This window comes from Artemia sp. Qi Xiang Cuo, chromosome 3, assembly GCF_049724085.1.
Source record: "Artemia sp. Qi Xiang Cuo chromosome 3, ASM4972408v1, whole genome shotgun sequence".
In the NCBI taxonomy this organism is placed as follows: Eukaryota; Metazoa; Arthropoda; class Branchiopoda; order Anostraca; family Artemiidae; genus Artemia; species Artemia sp. Qi Xiang Cuo.
In genome coordinates, this window is record NC_142796.1 from 87,368,669 (window position 1) to 87,391,174 (window position 22,506).

Consider the following 22,506-nt stretch of genomic DNA (forward strand, 5'->3'; position numbering starts at 1 on the left):
TTTTATCAAAATTTATTTTATTGTGATTTGGTCACTATTGGCAAAAGTCGGTTCTTATTTTCATTTTGTTTAAAAAATTGTTACCACGAACTGTTATTCTTAGTTTGTTTTAATTTTCAAAATAGTAGGTTAGTGGAATATAGTATTGCTTGGAAATTTATGGATATTTGAGATTTTTAATGCGTTTGATATTTTCATTGGTATTTTTTACGCCTTTTTTCGTTTTTTTTCCGAAATATCAAATTTGAGCAAACGCGTAATTTAGGATTCAGAAATCTGTGTTGCCACTTATACCTTTTTTTGCGGTATAATACCGCAATCTCGAGAGAAATGCCGCACTTTTTTCTGATCATACCGCATACCGCAATTATACCGCGAAATGACTTTGATCAGCGTATTTATATCGCGAAATGACTCTTATCACTGAATTTATACTAAGTAATGTCACCGTACGGGAAAAGGGACAAATATTCTTTCTCTGCTTCTAATGATTTATGGCTGGATAAGCTACTGCGGAGTTAACGTGCTTCCAAGAGCAAATAGTTTACATATCAGTCAGGCCCCTGAATGAAAGTAATTTTCAACCATTAGTATGGTAAATGTGTACAAACACTGCAAAGCAGAGGGAATACTTTATTAGAATCCTGTCTTGCTTTTTAAGGGCATTACTATTCCACTTTTACAGCCCAATAGACTGAATAGTATACAGTAAAAGAAGTTCTTGTAAATATGTATGAAATTCAGAATAGAGAATAATGGTTAAGAAATAAAAATGCTATTTCATTTAGAACTTAATACTGTATTAAAATATAGGCTAGCAATTATTCCTTTAGATAAAATAAGATAAGATAAGATTTATTGCTGAAAAACGGCTATCAAAAGCCCAAAAGGGCCGAAAGTCGCACTTTAGGGTCAAATAAAGCGAAAAAAGAACAACAAAAACAAACAATCAAACAACAACATAAAATTATAAAAGGGTCAATGTCAAATACTTAAAAATGTTAAAAACAAAAACAAATTAAACTCATAAAATTAGAAGGCCAATGTCAAGTCAGCAAAATGCAAAAAACGAAAACTCGCAAAATTAACAAGGGGATAAAAAAATTCAAACAAAAACATAAGTTAGTTAGTGACTAAGAAAAAAAAACAAATAAAAAACCTCCAAATTTGCGAAATGGACATTAAAATTAATAACTATGAGGTAAAAAGTGAGTGAGGGGGCTGCGGAGATTCACTGATTGAAAATGTCAACTATGTAAGGGATAAAAGTTATTCTATATCTTTCAGCGCAAACTCTTATTGGGGCAAGAAGGTGGATTTTTGTTGATACAGAACGCGGGAGGCGGGGTCGAAGGGGTGAATATTGACCAGGTAAAAGGGGAGTTGTTCGATGCAATGTCATAATGGATTTACTGTTAGATTTACTTGCTCTGTTAGAGTTTAATCATGGATCAGTATTTGTTATTTTCAGTCAATTAGTTGGAAGGACAGACTATGTTAAGAAGACGGGCGTTCCCATATAGAACTAGATTCGAGATTGCACCATCAATGTTAATAAATCACTTAGTCAAGAGGTTTGTTGAAGAAAACTGACCATGGGCTATAGTCGTGAAATTTAGCTGTTATTAATATGCCCGGGTTGCAAGTCATAATTGTAAAAAAAAAATCTAAGAGTCTGGAGGATTTATGCGAAAAGTTTTGCAATCACTTTTAACACAGTGCAAAATGACAAGATGCACATAGAAATAAATATATCTGAGTCTTCACTCAGGTGGAACAACCCATATTCCTTGCTGTGGCTCCCACCTGTTGGCTTTCATTTGAAAACTTTACAAGGCATATTTTTGAGTTGTGGGAGAATCACACGTTGTATTGAGACTCTTTCGTTTTTGAAATTCCCTCACATGTGAATATCAAACCAATACTACATCTTTTTTGCTTCTCTGAAAAGATAAATGACTTCCTCTATGTTTTGACCCCTCTAATTACGAGCTAAGAGTTCCTAGTCATCAGTAATTCTTTTAGTGAAGAAGAAATACCTCTGGCATACGGGATAAGGCAAAGATGGACCAGGAATGGCAGTTCATATCGAGTGTAACTTTATCTGAAGATTTGAATCTTGAAAATTTAGACAATTCTGACATATTGGTGCATTGGTGCCATATCCTTACACTAAAATCTGCCACTGGAGCAGTAATGTTTCCAAATGTTTCAAAATTGATGCAATAATTCTTTGATTGCCAATATCAAATGTCATTGCTGAGCGTCTTTTTTGTTTTTTAGAGGTAGTAAAAACTGACATGTAAAATCATCTTAGTTTAATAAAACATCAGCAAAATCATCTTAGATCAATAAAACGTCAGCAAAATCATCTTAGTTCAATAAAACATCAGCAGATTCATTTACTAATTCTCGTTGACTTTACAAACGGAATGTGGTCTGAACTGTCAGTAAAAAGGTAGGTCAAGTCATGATAAGGGGGAGGTAGAACTGGGACTTGTTAAACGTGTATTTCAAGTGAATGGTAAAACAACCTCAAGTAACAGCACCGCTGTGAATCTAAATGTTTTGTGTAGTGTGGCCATTGTAGGTCTTGACGAGCATGACCACGGTGTCTGATACCGAGTGACCTTTGTCTGCCTATTGGAATGATTCCTTTTAACGTTTTAGTATCTTTAATATGATAATTGTCATTAAAATTTAGTCGTGAGTAAGGCTCTTTTTCTAGCCATTTCGTTTTCTATTTTTCCATCTCTTTTTTGAGACACTGCCAAAGCTTTCGGTCATTATACATAATTTCTTCCATAAAAGCTGCATAAGTTACTTTTGGTAAAAAAAATGGCTTTGAGGTCACCGAAAACCCAGTAAGTGCTGAGCCAGGAAAAACTTTTAAATCTAGCATTGCCGTCTTTTGGAGTGCGTCAAACTGTCTACTTTCTTAATAAAAAATGTGACGGCAGACTGGAGGTGTAGACTGGCACATTTGTCTTTTTTTTTTCGTTTTCAAGGCCGGTATATCAGAGGATTCAAAAATAGAAAAATGGAACAAAAATGACAGTATAAACAGTGTTTCTGGAGAAAGCACCAAAAATGAAACAAAAATTGATAGATAAACTTTTAATCTAGTTTAAAACAGAAAAGAGCAGATTATCCTGCTTCCAATTTTCAAGAGAACGGATGGTCTGGAAGAGCTACTAATGATGAAGAATGGGTGTGAGTGCCAGAAAGTTGAAAAATGGAGTGGATATCTGGTGGATGTCTTTTTTCATTTTTATTCTACCTTACTTGTTCAAAGTTCATGGCAAAATCTACCACTTAAAAAAAATAATAAAGAATAGTATCCGTTTGCTAGAAAAGTAGCAAGGAATTAATTGCTTTTTAAAAGTAAGTTTTTTGTTGAAACTAGCGGCGACGTATTTCCATTACGGGTATCAAAGTATACCTTAAATTATACCGTGTATCGGTAGAGAGAATATCGCAAAAACAACGCTTTTTGCATCGACCGGCACCGCTTTTTGGTATCAGTCGACTGGAAATACTGGTAGAAATAAATAACTTAAATTTTAAAATATCAACACGTGAATATGGAAGAAGAGAAAGAGTATGAAAATACTTTTGTGAATATTATCAAGAGGGATTATGGCAGTCTGTCGTCAGAAACTCCTAGCTTCGGTATTCACTTAAGAAATCCTTCCTGTTCTGTGTCTCAGCTCTCCAGCACTGGGTCCCAATCCTCAGTACTTGTCCATCAACAAAGCTTATCCAGAACTGCTACAAAAAGGTTGAATTTTCTGACTCATTCTGAGAGTCCCAAAAAGACATGTAAGTTCAAATATTTAGTCTTTGAGATTCCATTTAGATCTACTTTATGTTACTCAGTAGAAGTTGCTCTTGTGGCATGCAAAAAATGATGGGCTAGGTCAAAATAACAAAATTGCAGTTTGTAGGTTTGATTAGCCAAACTTTTAAAAATATTGAATTCCATTTAAAAACTGTTAGAAATAAATATAGACATCCACCACATGGCTAATATGGGTGTAAAGTTCATTTGTGATATCCCAGATAGCCCCCATTCAACTGGAAGTCCCAGGGACTTCTTGCTGTCCGGCTCTAAACCCCTTATTGCTTACTTTTTTTTTTAAATAAATAAATAAAGAGCCTATGATTATCCAACTCCAGAAAGGGGTCAAGGGTAAAGGTTTAGAATAGTAGCTTTCCAGGAGACATGCTAGAACAAAGAGAGACATTTTTAAAATTACTAATTGTACATCTATTTTTAGGGTTTTGTTTACATATGAATATATATATATATATATATATATATATATATATATATATATATATATATATATATATATATATGTATATATATATATATATATATATATATATATATATATATATATATATATATATATATATATATATATATATATATATATATATATATATATATATATATATATATATATATATATATATATACTGAAGTCCTGGGACTTCCAGTTGAATGGAGGCTATCTAGGATACCACCAGATGGCTAATTTGAAAGTATATATATATATATATATATATATATATATATATATATATATATATATATATATATATATATATATATATATATATATATATATATATATATATATATATATATATATATATATATATATATATATATATATATATATATATATATATATATATATATATATATATATATATATATATATATATATATATATATATATATATATATATATATATATATATATATATATATATATATATATATATATATATATACTTTCAAATTAGCCATCTGGTGGTATCCTAGATAGCCTCCATTCAACTGGAAGTCCCAGGGACTTCTTGCTGTATGGCTCTAAACCCCTTATTGCTTACTTTCTTTTTTTTTGAATAAATAAATAAAGAGCCTATGGATATCCAACTCCAGAACGGGGTCAACAGTAAAGGTTTAGAATAGTAGCTTTCCAGGAGACATGCTAGAACAAAGAGATACATTTTATAAATTACTAATTGTACATCTATTTTTAGGGTTTTGTTTACATATGAAAAATTTATCCTTTGACCTCCACTCCCCTTACTAATGATCTAATATAACCTAGGCTAGCCTGTAAAAAAAAAAAAATATCTTAGGCTACATTATAATGCACAGTGTATCTACAATAATCAGATTGTCATGTTTTCATGTAATATTATTCACATTTTAGCCAGGGGTGTAATTTTTTTATGGGGCAGGTGGAGTAACTGCCCCTCCAAGACCTCATTTCCAACCCCAACATGTTATCCCACTTGCATGGCCTCATAGTGGCATCAGGGCAGGCCTTTCATAAGTTTTCTTAACCAAAACTGTGGTTGCTAACAGTGCTGCAGAATGACCTTGAGGAGTGGTCCCCCTCAATAAAATTATAGCATATTAAATGACACAGAATGTGCACTGAATTCTGATGAATGGATAGTTCTTCTGGGTTTGGTTTGTTTTGGTGGGCTGAAAAACCTCTTCCTTTCTATGTTATCTATAATGGGTGTCTTCCCACAGTATTGGAATATTTGTAGGTATGAATATTTAACAGGTTGAAGATCATAGGCTTGAGATTGTCAGTGCAGAATTTTGGCTCTTACCAAATAGGAACATCATCACCAAGTATAGAAATCCATGTTGTGACCAAGAAGGGCACATGATTGCAAAAATCCTCCATTCAACTATAAGTCCTAGTGATTTTGGCTCTTACCAAAAGAGGAACATCACCAAGCATAGAAAACCATGTTGTGACCAAGAAGGGCACATGATTGCAAAAATCCTCCATTCAACTATAACTCCCAGTGACTTCTTGCTGTCTGGCTCTAAGCCAGCTTAAGTGCTTCCCATAGATTAGAGAAGATATGTTAGTCCCCATCATATACTGGTTCTGAGACCATTATTTTTCCTGAGGCCATAATAATTTCAATGATTTAAAGAATATGAACACTACAACTTTTAATTTTATTAATGAATTTTATGATGTTAAAAAATACTATTATATTGACATTTTGACTGACAAATACAAATGCTTTGAAATGGACCTATTAAGAGTTTTTGAAACTTATATCTTAGGATTAGGAAACATGGAATTAGGTGACCAAGATTCTATTTACTCTGGCAGGAAGGGTGGGGTGCATGGTCAGAAAGTATGGCTCACAATAAATAAGGCAGCTGCTAAGTCATATTTAGGTTGAGAAGGTAGTAATAATAGAATGCTGGTCACTCATTTTATGACTAACAAGTACAGGGTATCAGGCATATTCAATTAAATTTTTTTTCATTTACAAAAAACAGCTAAATTACTAATAACCACCCAAAAAAAGATACAAAAAAGTACTTGTGGCAGGGTGACTACTTACATTTTTGAAAAAAAAAATTATTCAAATAAACAAAAAATTAAATTAAACAAAAAATAAATATATTACATAACCAAAATAAAAACTATAACCAACATCTCATCAACCATTCTACCATAATAATAATAGGAACAATAATAATAAATAAATAAAACTACAAACCTTTTCCTAATAAATATTTTTTCAAATTAATTTTAAATAAACTGTGGTGCTTGGCCACCCAAATGCTCTCTTGAATCAAGTTCCATACATGGGGTGCTGAAAAGCTACTAGGGAAACCAGCCCTGGTTTCACTTTTATGTGGTACAACAAATTATCAGCAAGACAAGTCTCATTGCTGTGTAGTGACCTATTGTCACTAAAATAGCCACAAAAAACCTCAGGACTCATAGAGCTCTAACAATGGTATACAAAAATTCCTAACTGGTAGTCAATTCAAGTGTCCTACATTAACCCACTTGTAATTCGTCAAAGCAAGTTGAAGTGTTGGTGACATCTTCTACATAGCTTCCAATAAGACATATTGCTTTATTCTGAAGGATCTGAACCCATTTGAAATTTGTATAAAAATTGATTGACCATAACAAGCATCCATATGAAACATAGGGGCAAGTCAAAGCATGGTATGATTACACTAATACCCTTGGAGGTAAAAAAAACTCATAAAGTGTTGAATTGCACCAAGACCACGGGCAACCTTTGTTGCAACAATATCACTGTGACGTTTCTGTGATAGATTGCAACCAATATAAAAACCCAAATAACGGATTTCCTGAACTTGCACCAACAGGCTTATTTTCGAACATAATTCTACCATCAATATCATGAAACTTGCCTACTCTAGAATACAATATAAAATTAGTCTTGGTAACATTTTCTGATAATAAACTCAAATTTGAAAAAACATAGAAACTTCTCAACACACTATTAACTTTCAACACAAGACTATTCAAACAACATCTTGAAAACATAACCACAGTGTCATCAGTGAATGATGTTAGGCAACAACCTGGAAGATAAAACCTCATGCTATCTACATAAACCAGTTAAAGAAGTGGACCAAGGACTGACCCCTGGGCACACCACAAGACACCCAATACAGCAAAGAAGAAACATCATCAACCACTACTTTAATAGACCATCCACACAAATAGCTTTCAGATCACTTTAAACTCACTCCTTTAATGCCTAGACATTCTAATCTTTGCAGTAAAATTCTAAAATCAACTATATCAAATGTTTTTGTAAAATCAAAAAAAGATTGTTAGGGGGATCTCACCTTTTTCAAAACAATTGTTTACAAAATTAACAAGATGAATGGCTGCATTACTCACTATTTTCATCACTTTGTCAGTTGTGCATTTTTCAAACCGGAACTCAAGATTGTCACCACAAGAGTCAACAAATTCTTCACTAAGAAAATTTTCCCTGTCATACTTTGCATTCTCCTGAATTGACAAGCCAATATGAGAAAGACTGGGCAAAATGATTTACTACAACATTTTCTTCACTCACAGAACTTTCATGAATATCAGTGCAAGGTGACTGACTACCTTTCTGAAATCCCACAAACTCATTAATGACTTGTCATGTCGCTTTAGTATCTCCCTTATGATTTGAAAACTTGTATTCATAATATTTCTTTCTTGCCTTTCTCCTCATGCTATTCACCTTATTTCTAACTCTCTTAAACTCTGTAAAATCTGCATCATCCTGACTATTTAGAGATTGCTCATAAAGCAGATTTCTTTTTTTCATCATGTCTATTATTTCTTTTGTAATTCATGGCTTCCAATCCTTTTTTTTTAATCTCTGGGGATCTCCAGAATGGTGTCCCGCTTGATACAACTCAACTCCTTGGCAAAAACATTCAAGCTCTACTTTTTCACCTCACACATCAGAATTTTCTTTGCCAGGATGTGTCCTTTTTCAGACAAGTTACATGAGCAACCACTGGGAGATGATCCAAGCCTGGATGGAGTATCATGTCAACCATAAATTGAGTAAAGCTCAATCAAAAGATTTGCAGTTAGTAAGTATCAATAGCTTTGGCTCAAATAACTACATTCCACAAAAACATTATCAATTAGCATCACAGATTGACTAGAAATTTGAGTAGGTACACAATTTAAAGGGTATAAATCATTCACAACCATATAATTAAAGAAATCCAAATTATCACCTGAAAGATCTAAAAGATTAAAGTTAAAATCCCCCATACAAAAAAATTCCATTCTAGTAGCAGACAAAAACCTCAACAACTCATCAAAACCTGCAATAAACTCCTCAAAGCAAACACTGGGCAGCTTATACACCATACTAATTAAACTTTTCTTTTTTCAATTTCCAATTCCTAAAGAAAACTTTTCATCTTACCTTCTTTCCACACACCCAAGTCCTCCCTCACCATATACTTCATATTCTTCTTAATTGAAAATCCCTTGGTTCATAGTCATATCCCTTGGTTCATAGCCTCCTTGGTTCATAGTCATATCCCTTGGTTCATAGCCTCCATGGTTCATAGTCATATCCCTTGGTTCATAGCCTCCTTGGTTCATAGTCATATCCCTTGGCTCACAGCCTCCTTTGTTCATAGTCATTATCCTTGGTTCATAGCCTCCTTGGTTCATAGTCATATTCCTTGGTTCATAGCCTCCTTGGTTAATAGTCATATCCCTTGGTTCATAGTCATATCCCTTGGTTCATAGCCTCCTTGATTCATAGTCATATCCCCTGGTTCATAGCCTCCTTGGTTTATAGTCATATCCCTTGGTTCATAGCCTCCTTGGTTCATAGTTATTTTCCTTGGCTCATAGCCTCCTTGGTTAATAGTCATATCCCTTGGTTCATAGTCATATCCCTTGGTTCATAGCCTCCTTGGTTCATAGTCATATCCCCTGGTTCATAGCCTCCTTGGTTTATAGTCATATCCCTTAGTTCATAGCCTCCTTGGTTCATAGTCATATTCCTTGGTTCATAGTCATATCCCTTGGTTCATAGCCTCCTTGGTTCATAGTCATATTCCTTGGTTCATAGCCTCCTTGGTTAATAGTCATATCCCTTGGTTCATAGTCATATCCCTTGGTTCATAGCCTCCTTGATTCATAGTCATATCCCCTGGTTCATAGCCTCCTTGGTTTATAGTCATATCCCTTGGTTCATAGCCTCCTTGGTTCATAGTCATATCCCTTGGTTCATAGCCTCCTTGGTTCATAGTCATATCCCTTGGGTCATAGCCTCCTTAGTTCATAGTCATATCCATTGGTTCATAGTTGATTGGTTCCTTACCTCAAAATCATATCCTGGAAAAGAATAAGCCAAGAGAGATTGATCATCACTCAAAAAAGTTTCACAAATACCAATTGTATAAAAACTTGAAGAAGATTTCTCAATTAACTGAAGAACATCTAAATATCCTATAGTGAGGTGGCAATTCTACAAGCAGAGACACAGCAGACACAGCCACAGAAAAAAGGGGCAGTTCAGTTCAGAAATGATTTATCGAAAGCAGACTCTGACAAAAGGCAGAAGTTATATGAAGAACTATACAGAAGGCGGGCATGTGGTGAATCAAATATTGTGATTAAAGGCAACAAGATTGTCCCAAAAAACTCCCAGCAGCCTCCAGCTACGCTGGGGTCGCAGGTGATGGAGATCTAGGAGTTGATACCTGTCAAAACAATGTAAATAGTACTGTACATAGAAACTTTAGTGTGAGTGATTCAAACGCAAGCCCCACATTTGAGATCGATAATGAACAATCGTTTGCAAGTGCATTATAAAGTAATCATAGCGGAGAACCTTTGGATAGTTCCACTTTCGAATCTTGTGAGTCGGAATTTAGAGATATTGGCGATGCCCATATTGAAAATGAAGATGGACTATTAATGCTTTACAGTAACGTGGATTGCATCCCCACAAAAAAGGACGAAATAAAAACTGTAGTTTTGGCAAGACCTGAAGTGAGTGTGTTTGCCTTCACTGAAGTTAAACCAAAGTATACTTCAGTGCCACTGACTGATGTACAAATCCTGATTACCAGATTCAGAATAATCTCAAACCTGTCAAAACCAGAAGGAAGAGGAATTGTCCTGTACGTCAAATCATCACTGAAGGTAGGAGACCTTAATCTTGGTTCTCAGTATGAGCTGTGGGTGGAGCAGGTCTGGATAAAAATTGAGCTAAAGGGTCACCCCTTAATTATAGGTTGTATTTATAGAAGCCCAAGCTCTCCCTGCCAGAAAAGTTCTCACCTTGCGATTGCAAATTCTATAAGTTCGGTGATGAGTCGTCCTTGCCATAATATTGTAATTGTTGGAGATTTCAATCTGCCTCAGATCCAATGTATTAGTGTTTATGCTGCCACAGGAGATAACAATAGCCAGATTGGCACACTCCTCAAATACGTGCAAGAACATTCATTGTACCAGACAATCAATTTCCCAACTAGGTACAGAGAGGGCCAGAACCCATCTCTCTTAGATCTCCTATTTGTCAAAGATGAGGAGGCAATCCAAAGTATAGACTCAGAGCCACCTTTTGGCGCAAGCGACCATATAGCCATAACTTGTTGACTAAAGTTGTACCTGCAGACCATCAATTTTAGAAAACATGTGTTTACAAATTACAACAAGGTCAGGCAAAATTTGGGTAACCAAGATTGGTCTTTTGTCGAAAAGAATAATGTACAGGGAGCTTGGCTTGAGATGAAAAGGGTCCTCAGTGAGACAATTACAAAACACCCAACAACCACTTGGAAACGAAGACCAAGAACGCTCCCTTTCATCACACGAGAAATCAAGCTAGCAGTCCGGAAGAAAAAGAAGTTCTGGAGAAGATACAAGGACGTCCCAACGCAGGCTAATCATGACAAATTAAAACCAATACGAAACAAAGTCCGCTACCTTACAAGAGAAGTTACTAGCAAGTATGAGGAGTCTTTAGCATTTTGGAAGTATGCCTCCACTCAAAAGCCCGGAAGACATTCAGTAACCGAACTCTCAGTTAATGGGAATACCATAAGCAACCCTGGAAATATAGCTGAAGCTCTGAACCAGCAGTTCAAGTCAGTTTTTACACCTCCAGATAATGACCACTTGCCACAAATTCCGGAACATGATATTCAGAAACCGATGCAAATTATTACTGTCAGTACTTTGGATGTAGAATCACAGCTCAAAAGATTGAGCCCGAATAAGTCAGTTAGTCCTGATGGGGTTCACCCTCGAACTTTGAAAGAGGCTCATACGGAGCTTGCCCTCCCCCTAGTTAAACTGTTCCGGAAATATCTTGACACAAAACAAGTCCCTCAAGATTGGAGAAATGCGAATATTACACCTGTTCACAAGGCTGGTAGTAGGAACTGTGCTGCCAATAACTGACCAATTAGCATTACCTCGACAGTCAGTAAAATCCTCGAAGGAATTGCAAACACTGCTGTTATGAAACACCTGATTGACAATAAACTACTTACCAATAGCCAACATGGATTCAGATCTGAACGCTCGGTCGAGACAAATCTTATTGACGCATATGAATGTGTCACCGAACTGCTAGACCAGGGTATCCCTGTTGATATGATTCTATTAGACTTTGCAAAAGCTTTTGACAAAGTTTGCCATCGTCGTTTGTAGGCTAAACTTCTATCTACCGGGATACATGTGGAGGCTGTTGAATGGGTTATGCAGTTCCTTTCAGGAAGAAAGCAGAGAGTTAGAGTGTTTGGGGATAATGTGCAAGAGTTTTTCTCAGAAGTTGCTGGAGTTGATAGTGGCATGCCCCAGGGAACAATCTTGGGCCCACCATTTTTCAATATTTACATTAATGATGCTCCACGGGCTTTAAGAAATAAGATGAGCCTCTATGCCGATGATTCAAAGCTTATTGGGCCCGCGGAGTCGTCAGTGACTCAAGACACCATACAGGAAGACCTGAATGCACTTTCCCTTTGGGCCCGTCAATGGAAGCTTGAGGTTAACATCCAGAAGTGCAAGGCGGTATATTTCGGGAAAAAGAATGAGAAGTGGCAGTACCATATGAGTGGGGGGGATGGCTCTAGACAATCGATTGGTTCCTCGGTAGCTGAAAGAGATTCGGGAATAGTCGTCGATGAAGAATTAAAATTTAACCAACACACACAAACAGCGGTTGCCAAAGCATCTCAGACCCTCGGAATAATTAAGCGTACTGTACGTAGCAGATCATCTAAAGTCGTGACGAAGCTGTACAAGGGTCTCGTGCGACCATTGCTGGAGTTTGGGATGTGTGTTGCCACTCCTCTGAATAAGAGTGACCAACAGAAAATAGAGTCTGTTTCAAAGGCGCGCAACCAAAGCTATTGATGGATGCAAGAACCTCGACTATCCATCCTACCTGAACAAACTACAGCTCCCACCACTTGTCTACAAACAGCAGAGGGTTGGTTTCATTATGGCTTACAAGCTACTGAATATTGAGCCGTCTTCTCACAGTTCTATACAACTTGAGAAATCATCCATGATCAGAGGACATAGTAAGATGCTATTCAGGAAGAAAGCTTTTAGCAGACTCTACAACCCCTACTTCTCCAATAGAGTGGTGGGCCTCTGGAACAGTCTTCCCAATGCAGCTGTCACCGCTCCCTCTGTCAATGCATTCAAGATCGCCATTGATAAGAATTGGTCCACCAAACCATGGAAAACAGAGTGGGACGCCGCCGAACCAGTGACTCCCCATTGTCACTGACCAGCGACTCTACAGGATCTTTCCTTATTTCGCTGAACAATGCGATTTAAGGTAATTTAAGGTAACTTGTCTGAGCTAACTTGTGATGGCAATATATAAAAACTCTCTTGAAGAGGCTTTGAATTAATAATAAGTAAATCATCACATCCAATTTAGGCCTCTAAATGATCTTCTTTACAGTAGCTACCCAAAGTTCTAATGTCTCAATCTGGCTTTTCAGAGTGGAAAACAATTTTTCAATTTTCTCAAATTTTCTGTTGTATTCCAGTGTGATTGAATCATATATTTCCAAAACAATCAACTCAGAGTTTGTAGTGGCTAGTTGTACTGAGCCCCCTGCTTTTCCAATGGCATCCACTTTTTCTTGAACTTCTCTATATCTTTAACTAGGCCAGCTTTAAGCTTTCTTACTTCATCTTGTGCTAAAGCATGATTATTGGCCTTAGCTGTTTTTTTTTTCAAAGCTTTCAAATAATTGTCAATATACAAAAGAAGATTCACTTTTAACACATTTTAAAATTCATGGGATCCATAGCAAAATACAATGAATTTGGGCAGAGACTCTTCTTGGCTAGTAATACTAACACTCTGAACAGGCCAAAGGGATATCCCTTGAACTCTGTTAATGCCAAAACACCCTTTTGAAACTGTACCATGATGAAAATAAGGATCCAAGAAAAGGAAAGTTTATTTATCTTTAGTGGGCAGTGCCACGCTATTCAAAGGCAGACACCCTTATGGATAGGGCCCAGTGGAACGTTGGAGCCTGTCAATTTTTCCCACCATATTCCAACATCCCAAACTGCTGCTATTCAAATTATCCAAGTTAAATTTATCTGTATTCAAAAATAACAGTTTCTGTTATGACTACAAAATAGCTAGCTAACAAACAGTGTACAGCAGAGATGTTCATTCAACAAGGAATGAAATGCTGCTGAAATGAAATGTAGATACCCCTGAAGGATTGATTGATGGAGTGAAAAGTGACAAATAAACTGGGTCCCAGGTAGAAATGTGGTTTTTTATTAGGGGAGTTTAATACCTGGTTTGGTAGAAATAGGGATTGATGGTATCCTTAAAGTACCTTGAATTGCATTCCCAGCAAGATAAGGTGGTGCTGAGCCGCCTGTAGAACATCTTGCTGGTGGTGTGACATGACTATATTTTGATATCCCAGGTTAGCCTGCACTCTGTATTGGCCCAGTCACAATCAATTCCTTTCTTGAACACATCTATGGCTCAGGACTGGATGATGGCTTTGGAGAGGCTGTTCCAGCGAGGGACAGTGTGTACAGAGAAGAAGTGCTGATGCTCATGTCAATGGTAATGGGGGACTTGCTGCTTCTTTTTGTGACCTCTTGTCTTATTTGCAAGGAATAAGGAGAAGATTGACATTAGAGGTTGTTTCCAAGCAGTTTGCAAATAGCAATTGCATCTCCTCTCTTCCTTTGATAGACTAGGGTGGGGATTTTGAGGGACACAAGGCGCTACTCATGTGGCTTGTCTTGCAAAGCTGGCGCGAGCTTGGCTGCTCATCTTTGGACACTCTCGGGTGCTATATCATCCATTTTATAATGGGTAGATACCAGTGTCATTCCAAATTCAAGATATAGATTACAATAGCTTTGTATAGCTTCTTGACCACAAATGGCTTCCTGGTGATAAACATTTTTTTTATGAACCCTAGGGCTCAGTTTGCTTTAGCACCTAGAGCCTATGTGTGGCTGTGGAACTTGAATTTGTGATTTACAATAACCCCCAGTTCCTTTTCGCTTACAGCCTCAAGTAGGTCATATCCAATATGGTAAGGTCATCTAGGGTTGTTGTGTCCACAATGCAGGACTTCGCATTTTGTTGTGTTGAACTGCAAACCCCACTCAGATGACCATCTTGATAGTTTATCTAAATCTTCTTGCATTGTTCATATTTTGCAAAAGTGCAACTTCATGTAAAAGTTCATATATTTGTGGTCAAAAGTTCCTAAAGTACATGTTTTTCACAAAAAAAATCTAACGAGAGGCCTGAAACAGGTTTACCAACGGGGTCATAAATTGCTACCCTCTGAGTTCTTCCAGTAAGAAAGGCTTCAATCCAGGCAACTGTATCATCATGCACCCTGTATGCTTCCAGTTTCAAGAGAAGAAGATGATGCTGTACTTTATAAAAGGCTCTTACTTGATTGAGCAATATGACATCCACTGGAAGGCCACCTTCCAAGAGTCTGATCACCAAGTCATATGATTCAATGAAGTTTTCGTCAATTGAGCAACCTTTAAAGATACCCTGCTGACTTTTTGGAATTAACTGATTTCTTTCAAGGTGAGAGATCAGTGCATCTTTTATGATGCTCTCAAGGACCTTGCATACAACTGAAGTGAGAATTATAGGCCAATGATTCTTGAATCATTGAAGATAGGCTTGATTTTGACCTGCTACCAGGCAAGGAGTACTTTGGAAGTGAGTGACATCTCAAGCATCACTGCTATTGACTCAGCAATTTGTTCAGCTACTTCTCTTTGAACTCTGGGTTGCAGGTTATCTGGCACAGCAGCTTGTTTTGCATTCAGTCTTGTAAGCCTTTTTGAGACATTCTCTATACTTATAGTTGTCAGGTACATTGGTTCTTGGATTGGTTGCTCTGGTAATGTGGGCGGAGGGTTAGCTATGGGCTGAGTGGAGAAATTTGTACCAAAGCTAGAGTTGAGCAAATCCACTTTTCTTTAGGCTCTGAGGCCTTGTATCATCCTCTTTCAATAATGTCTTGGCCTCTTTCATGAGGTCCAGATCCTAGGCTAAGTAAATTTAGTTTAGGAAAAGGAAACAGTAATGGTTACAGACTGCTACAATTTTAGTAGGTATAACAAAATATTTACAACCAATACAGTATTTGATCATAAAGTGGGCCATAAGTTAACAGGATATTATAAGTTTAACAGGACGATTCGGCCCAGTCGGGCCCCGCGTTTTAAAGGGCACCGCGTCACCGTCAAAATGAACAATTGATTTTCGCAATTTTAAATTTTCTTAACAATTCCAGTAAGTGTTGCTTCTGGAGAGTGATCATTTTCCAGGCTAAAACCAATAAAAAAAAATATCTGTTATCAACAATAAATCAGGACAGACTAAATAGTTTAGCATTTATTTTGATTGAAAGTGAAGACACAAGGAAAACAGATTTTAAAACCGTTTTAGAAGTATTTGCCCAACAAAAATTTACAAAATATCTAAATTCATGTGCCCATATTTGGTGATGTAAATATCAAAAGGCATTTTCAGCAGTTTCATAATATCTTGGGGACATGAACGTAAATTAACATAAGCACAAAATGAATGCAAAAATGAACAAAAGAGGACAAAATCGTAAGCTCAAAACGAACAAACTGGACCATCAAATGAGACAAGATCAAGAGAACGACATGAGAGATGTAAATGTACGACGGGTGATAAAGAACAATGTAGACCATCAAAAGTGACAAAACCAATCCAAGCAGCTGAGGCAAAAGACACTGAAAAAATATCTGAAGCAGTGATAAACGAAAATAAAGATCAACAAGGCATGTAGTTAGAATATTAGCAAAATCGCCAATTAAAACAAGTCAAAAACAAAATTTAAGAACACAGAAATATACAGTTAAAAGACAAGTGACAGCAAGAATCACAACGACTCAAAAACAAAAGTGAAAAACCAAAGGAAAAAAAATATGCGGTTACAAGACATGCAACAGTGAGGATCAGAACAAACCAAAATGAAAATGAAGAACAGAGAAATGTGTGGTTATAAGATATACGACCGCGAGATCAAAGAAATATGCAGTTAGAAGATAATCAGTAGCAAAAATTACAAGCAATAGTAGGAATCACAACACGTCAAAGATGAAAGTGAAGAACAAAGAATTGTAGGATTAGCAGAGATGCTAAAGCAAATATCAGAAAGCGTCAAAAATGACAATGAGGATCAAAGAAGTCTGCTGTTAAAGAAAAACGAGAATTAGAACGAGTCAAAAATGAAAGTGCAGAAGAAAAATTATGTTAGGAAAAAAACACCATTACAATCTTTAATGCCAATAAATTGTGGCATAAAATCCAGTAAAAACACACAAAGATGCCGTCAACAATGCAAGTGTTATTTACAAGTCAATAGGACCCTTCAACACTGTATGTATTCACTGTGGAGTTCTCCATTCTCCCACAGAAAAAATAGCCAACAAAGATGATTTATTTGGGGGATGCTGTCTGCTTGGTCGAATTGCGTTCTTGCATGAACAATTTCCAAATGAATATGTTTGGCCTGTCATAGGATATCACTTGCTCTCTAAAGCGTTTTACAAACAAATACTAAACTGGAACTCATGTTTTGCTTTAGCTTCATTCAATGTAAACGATGATCTAACCAAAAATAGTAGTAATGTTTTCAGCTTCAAAACAGCTGAACAAATCATAGGCAGAGAGCTAGCGCTGCCTAAGTAAAGAACGATGTGGGCACAATGTGTGTTTTTTTTTCTTTGGCCGGGCACTTCGTATCGAAGGAGTTGTCGTAGAAACTTCAAAAAGGGCTCATTCGATTGGAAATTGGAGTGGCTTGTACCCTTTTTAAAAGTCGAAAGTGATTGGAAGGCGACTAACACCCCTCTCACGCCCACCAATTCCCCAAACACATCCAATCAAAATTTTGAGATAGCCATGTTGTTTAACGAAGTTGAAAGTTCTGGAAATTCGGTCTTAGAGGATGACAAACACCCTAACAGACCTTAGGGTAAGGGTTGTAATTTATGCCCTGGGGGCATATAAGGTGTTCATAGAAAGCGTTGTTGTTTCAAAAAGGGCTCATGGAATTTGAAATCGAAAGATCTAGTGCCCTTTTTAATAGTCAAAAGTGATTGGAAGGCTTGACATTTCTATAGTAAAGATCGAAGTGGGTATAATGTATTATTTTTTGTTGTTGTTGTTGTCTAGACCAGAGTACTTTGTATTGAAGGAGTTGTCGTAGGAACTTCGAAGAGGGCTCATTTAATTGAAAATAGAAAGGGCTGATGCCCTTTTTAATAGTCGAAAGTGATTTGAGGGCAACTAATCCCCCTTCCACTACCACCCTCCCACCCTCCCACGCCAACCCTCCCATTTCTGCTCTTAAAATTTAACAAAATCAAAATAGCGTAAGTGTATCCAAGCTATCAAATAAAGCAAACAGAACTTTTTGCGAATGGTTTCAACTTTTCCGTTTCAGGTGAAATAGAGTAGAAATGAAACTAAATTACACAGCGTAATTTGTGTCAAGATTTTTAAAAAGGTGTATGCTGTTAATAATTGCTGAATATTTTTTTCAGAATACAAATAGCAGACCAGACTATGAAGTCTTAAAAAACAAAAAGATTTAAATTATCTTTTTGTTTATCACTGAAAAGACTGTCAGTATAAAACGAACAAAAATTAATTTAAAAAACTTTTTCCACAAAATAGGTTTTTCAAAGAAAAGTAAAGAACTCTAATAAACAAAAAATGAGCAAAAATTAAATCAAATAATCTACCAAGCGTGAAACTACCACCTATCAGCATCGATAAATAAATGAAACCCAGAACGAACAGAAATTACAATAATTAACCGAGTCAAACTCAAAACGAGCAGAAATTAACATAAGTTGGGCGCAAAACCCCTATGCCTTTTCAAGGCCAGAACAAAATTTGCTGTTTACTGAAAAAATACAAATGAATGTGCATTGTCAGTTTAATATACATATACTGATATTTAGTAATCAAAATGTTAATATTATTTGATTTACTAAAGCTATAAAAGTAAAAACATTTATATTTTTTCAGTAAAGTACAAATTATGTTTGTAACTTTTATGGGTAAAACTCGTTACTTTTTATGGGTAATACTAAACTTAGATGAAATTTATATATTTGAAATCAGCATAAAAAGCCCATTCTTTTGATAAATCTATTGGCATAATTGTTTTTTTAGAGTTTCAGTTACTATTGAGCCGGGTCGCTCCGTACTTACAGTTCGTTACCACAAACTGTTTGATTTTAAATCTTTTTGGTTTTTCATAGACAGCGCAATTTCAAAAACCCAAATAAACAACCATAGTAAACATGCAGATAGCAGGTTTCAATGCAAATGAATAAATAAATATTAATATGTTTTCGGGAAAATTCGTATCTTGGAATATTCTCGCATAAAAAACGATCTTGATAGGTCAGAAGTCTGAGAAAAATCGTTGAGTCTTAATTTTGGTTTTTGGAAATGACGTCATGTACTATGTTATTACATCATATAAGCATTTCCTATGGCATCAGATAAGTATTTTCTTTTATGATGTCATGCATAGCAAATAAGATTGTTGAGTTTCCAACACAACAGTTATTTATGTAATATAATCTCTGTTGAAAGGCCCAAAAAACGAAAATTTGCGGTTGTAGTTACTTTAAATGATGATTCTTTGGAACCAACACCTGAAATATTAAATGTGATAGGATGTGAAATTTGAGAACATTAACAATCAATTGTGAGAACACCAAAACGGGTAGCTAAAGCAAAGGCCATTGCTAAAAAGTGAGGGAGTCGAAAATGAAAATAAAGAGCAGCGAGTCAATGAGAATCAACCTGGACAGCGAGAATCAAAACGTGTCAAGATTGAAAATGATAGCAATGATGATTGGGTTTGGAGTTTTTACATGGATAAGGCCATCAATGCCTACCATACCTTTGTTAAAAAAAAAACAAAGGTTCGGCGATATGTATTTCATAAAGAAGAAATATAAGCCGATGTGTAACGAAGCAAACAAATTGATAATGATAGCAATGATGATTGTTTTGACATGGATAAGGTCATCAATATCTACCATACCTTTAAAAATAAAAAAATATGGACTGGGTAAATCGTTGGAAGAAGAAGAAGTTTTTGTCCCACCACTTGAACAATTAAAAGAAACAAAGGTTTGGCGTTATGTCTTTCATAACGACAAAAAACAAGACAAGACAAAAGAAGAAGTTTTTGTCCCACCACCTGAACAATTAAAAGAAACGAAGGTGGTCGTCAATGCCTTCCATACCTTGTAAAATCAAAAACCTGGACTAGATAAATCGTTGGGAGAAAAATAAATTTTTGTCCAACAGCCTGAACAATAAAAAGAAACCAAAGTTTGCCGATATGTCTTCCATAATGACAAAAGACAAGCCGAGGCAAAAGTTAAAGGTCAAAAAAAAAAAAATGTAAGTTTACAAAGGCACTTCTAATTTAAGGTCCATTCGGACGTAATGACATCAAGAAAAGGCTCAAATGGTCTTTGTTTAGAAGCCAAGCGACGGTGAGAATCGATATATGGAAGCCTGCCGCGTGCCCCATACCTTTGTTAAAAAACAAAGGTTCGGCGATACGTATTTCATAATGACGAAAGATAAGCCAAGGTGTAACGAACCAAACAAATTGAAAATGAATGCGATGATGATTGGGTTTTGGATTTTGACATGGATAAGGTAATCAATACCTACCATACATTTGAAACTGAAAAATATGGACTGGATAAATTGTTGGAAGAAAAAGAAGTTTTTGTCCCACCACCCGAACAATTAAAAGAAATAAAAGATTCTGCGATACGTCTTTCATAATGACAAAAGACAAGACAAGGCAAAAGAAGTTTTGTCCCACCACCTGAACAATTAAAAGAAATAAAGGTGTTTGTCAATGCCTTTTATACCTTTGAAAACGAAAAACCTGGACTAGATAAATCGTTGGAAAGAAAGTAAGTTTTTGTCCCACCACCTGAACAATTGAAAGAAACAAAGGTTCGGTGATATGTCTTTCATAATGACAAAACACAAGCCGAGCAAAAGTTACAGTTCCAATAAAAAAGTTTAATTTTACAAAGGCACCACTTCTAATTTAAGGTCATATATGTGTATATATATGTATGTATATACATATATATATACATATATATATACATATATATATATATATATATATATATATATATATATATATATATATATATATATATATATATATATATATATATATATATATATATATATATATATATATATATATATATATATATACATATATACATATATACATATATACATATATACATATATATATATATATATATATATATATATATATATATATATATATATATATATTATATATATATATACGTATGTTTTTTGCTATGATTGTGTATTTAATTTCTATTTGTTTTGGGTGTCATTGATTCTTTAATAATAATTTCTGGTCGTTTTGAGTTTGAATTTTAACAGGTATTTGTATCTGCTGAGCTTAAGTATAAAATGGCTTTTACTTTTCTTTGAAAAACTTATTTTTAGGAAAGTCTTTTTAATTAATTTTTGTTTGTTTTTTATTGCAAAAAGTTTCAAGTTTTTAAAAATTCCTTATTTCAGAATCAAACTTAAAAAGAAAAAAAAATCAAATGTTCATCAAAGTGAAAAAATGGGTTTGTGTCAACCTTGGATTTTTTATTATCTGATATTTGAACTATTTTTAACAAAACGGCTATGTCACTATCTTTGTCAGATGGGTTTGGGGAATTAAGGGCGTGGGGGGGGGGCTAAGTTTTCTTCGGTCTATTTTGACTATTTAAAAGTGAACTGGAACCTTTTGTTTTCAATCAAATGAGCCCTCTCTGAAGTTTGTACGAGCATCGCTTCTATAAGAACCATACATACCCCTAGAGTATAACCTATAACGCCTGTCCCTGGGCCCTGGGGGGTTGTGTCGACCCCGGAGTTTTAATATCTGATATTTGAACTATTTTTAACAAAATGGTCACCTCAAATTTTTATCGGATGGGTTTATCCATTCGTTAAACCAAAGGCGTGGTGGGCGGGATGGGCTTGTTGCCCTCCGATCTTTTTTTACTCTGAGAAAATGAACTAGAACTTTTAAGTTCCATTCAAGTGAGCCCTCCCTGAAGTTTATACGAGCATCCCTTTCATAAGAACCATGTAATGCCTCAGGACCTAGCTTACAATGCTTGCCCCCAGGCCCCGGGGGTTGTGTCGACACTGGAGTTTTTGTTATCTGACCTTTGAACTATTAAAAAAATGGCTGTCTCAAAATTTGTATTGGATGGGTTTGAGGAAAATGGGGGGGGGGGGTGCTAATTGCCCTCGGATATTTTTTGAATCGTAAAAAAGTGAACGAGAACTTTCGATTTCCAATCAAATGAGCCCTCCATGAAGTTTATGCGAGCATTCCTTTTATAAGAACCATACATGCCTTTAGGGCATAACTTAGAACGCCTTCCCCCGGACACTGGGGGGTTGTATTGACATCGGAGTTTTTCTTATCCGACCTTTGAACTATTTTCAGCAAAATGTCTATCTCAAAATTTTCATCAGATGGTCTTGGAAAAA

General features: G+C 35.6%; 1 protein-coding gene across 1 annotated transcript in view; it reads left to right on the plus strand.

Annotated features, from left to right (window-relative positions):
• The first annotated feature begins 3,584 nt into the window (after window positions 1-3,584).
• Mad1 (Mitotic arrest-deficient 1) overlaps window positions 3,585-22,506 on the plus strand; it is a 183,894-nt gene continuing 164,972 nt past the window's right edge. The window contains exon 1 of the mRNA XM_089086702.1: window positions 3,585-3,822. Within this exon, the coding sequence (XP_088942828.1) occupies window positions 3,585-3,822 (238 nt within the window). The remainder of the gene's footprint in view (window positions 3,823-22,506) is intronic.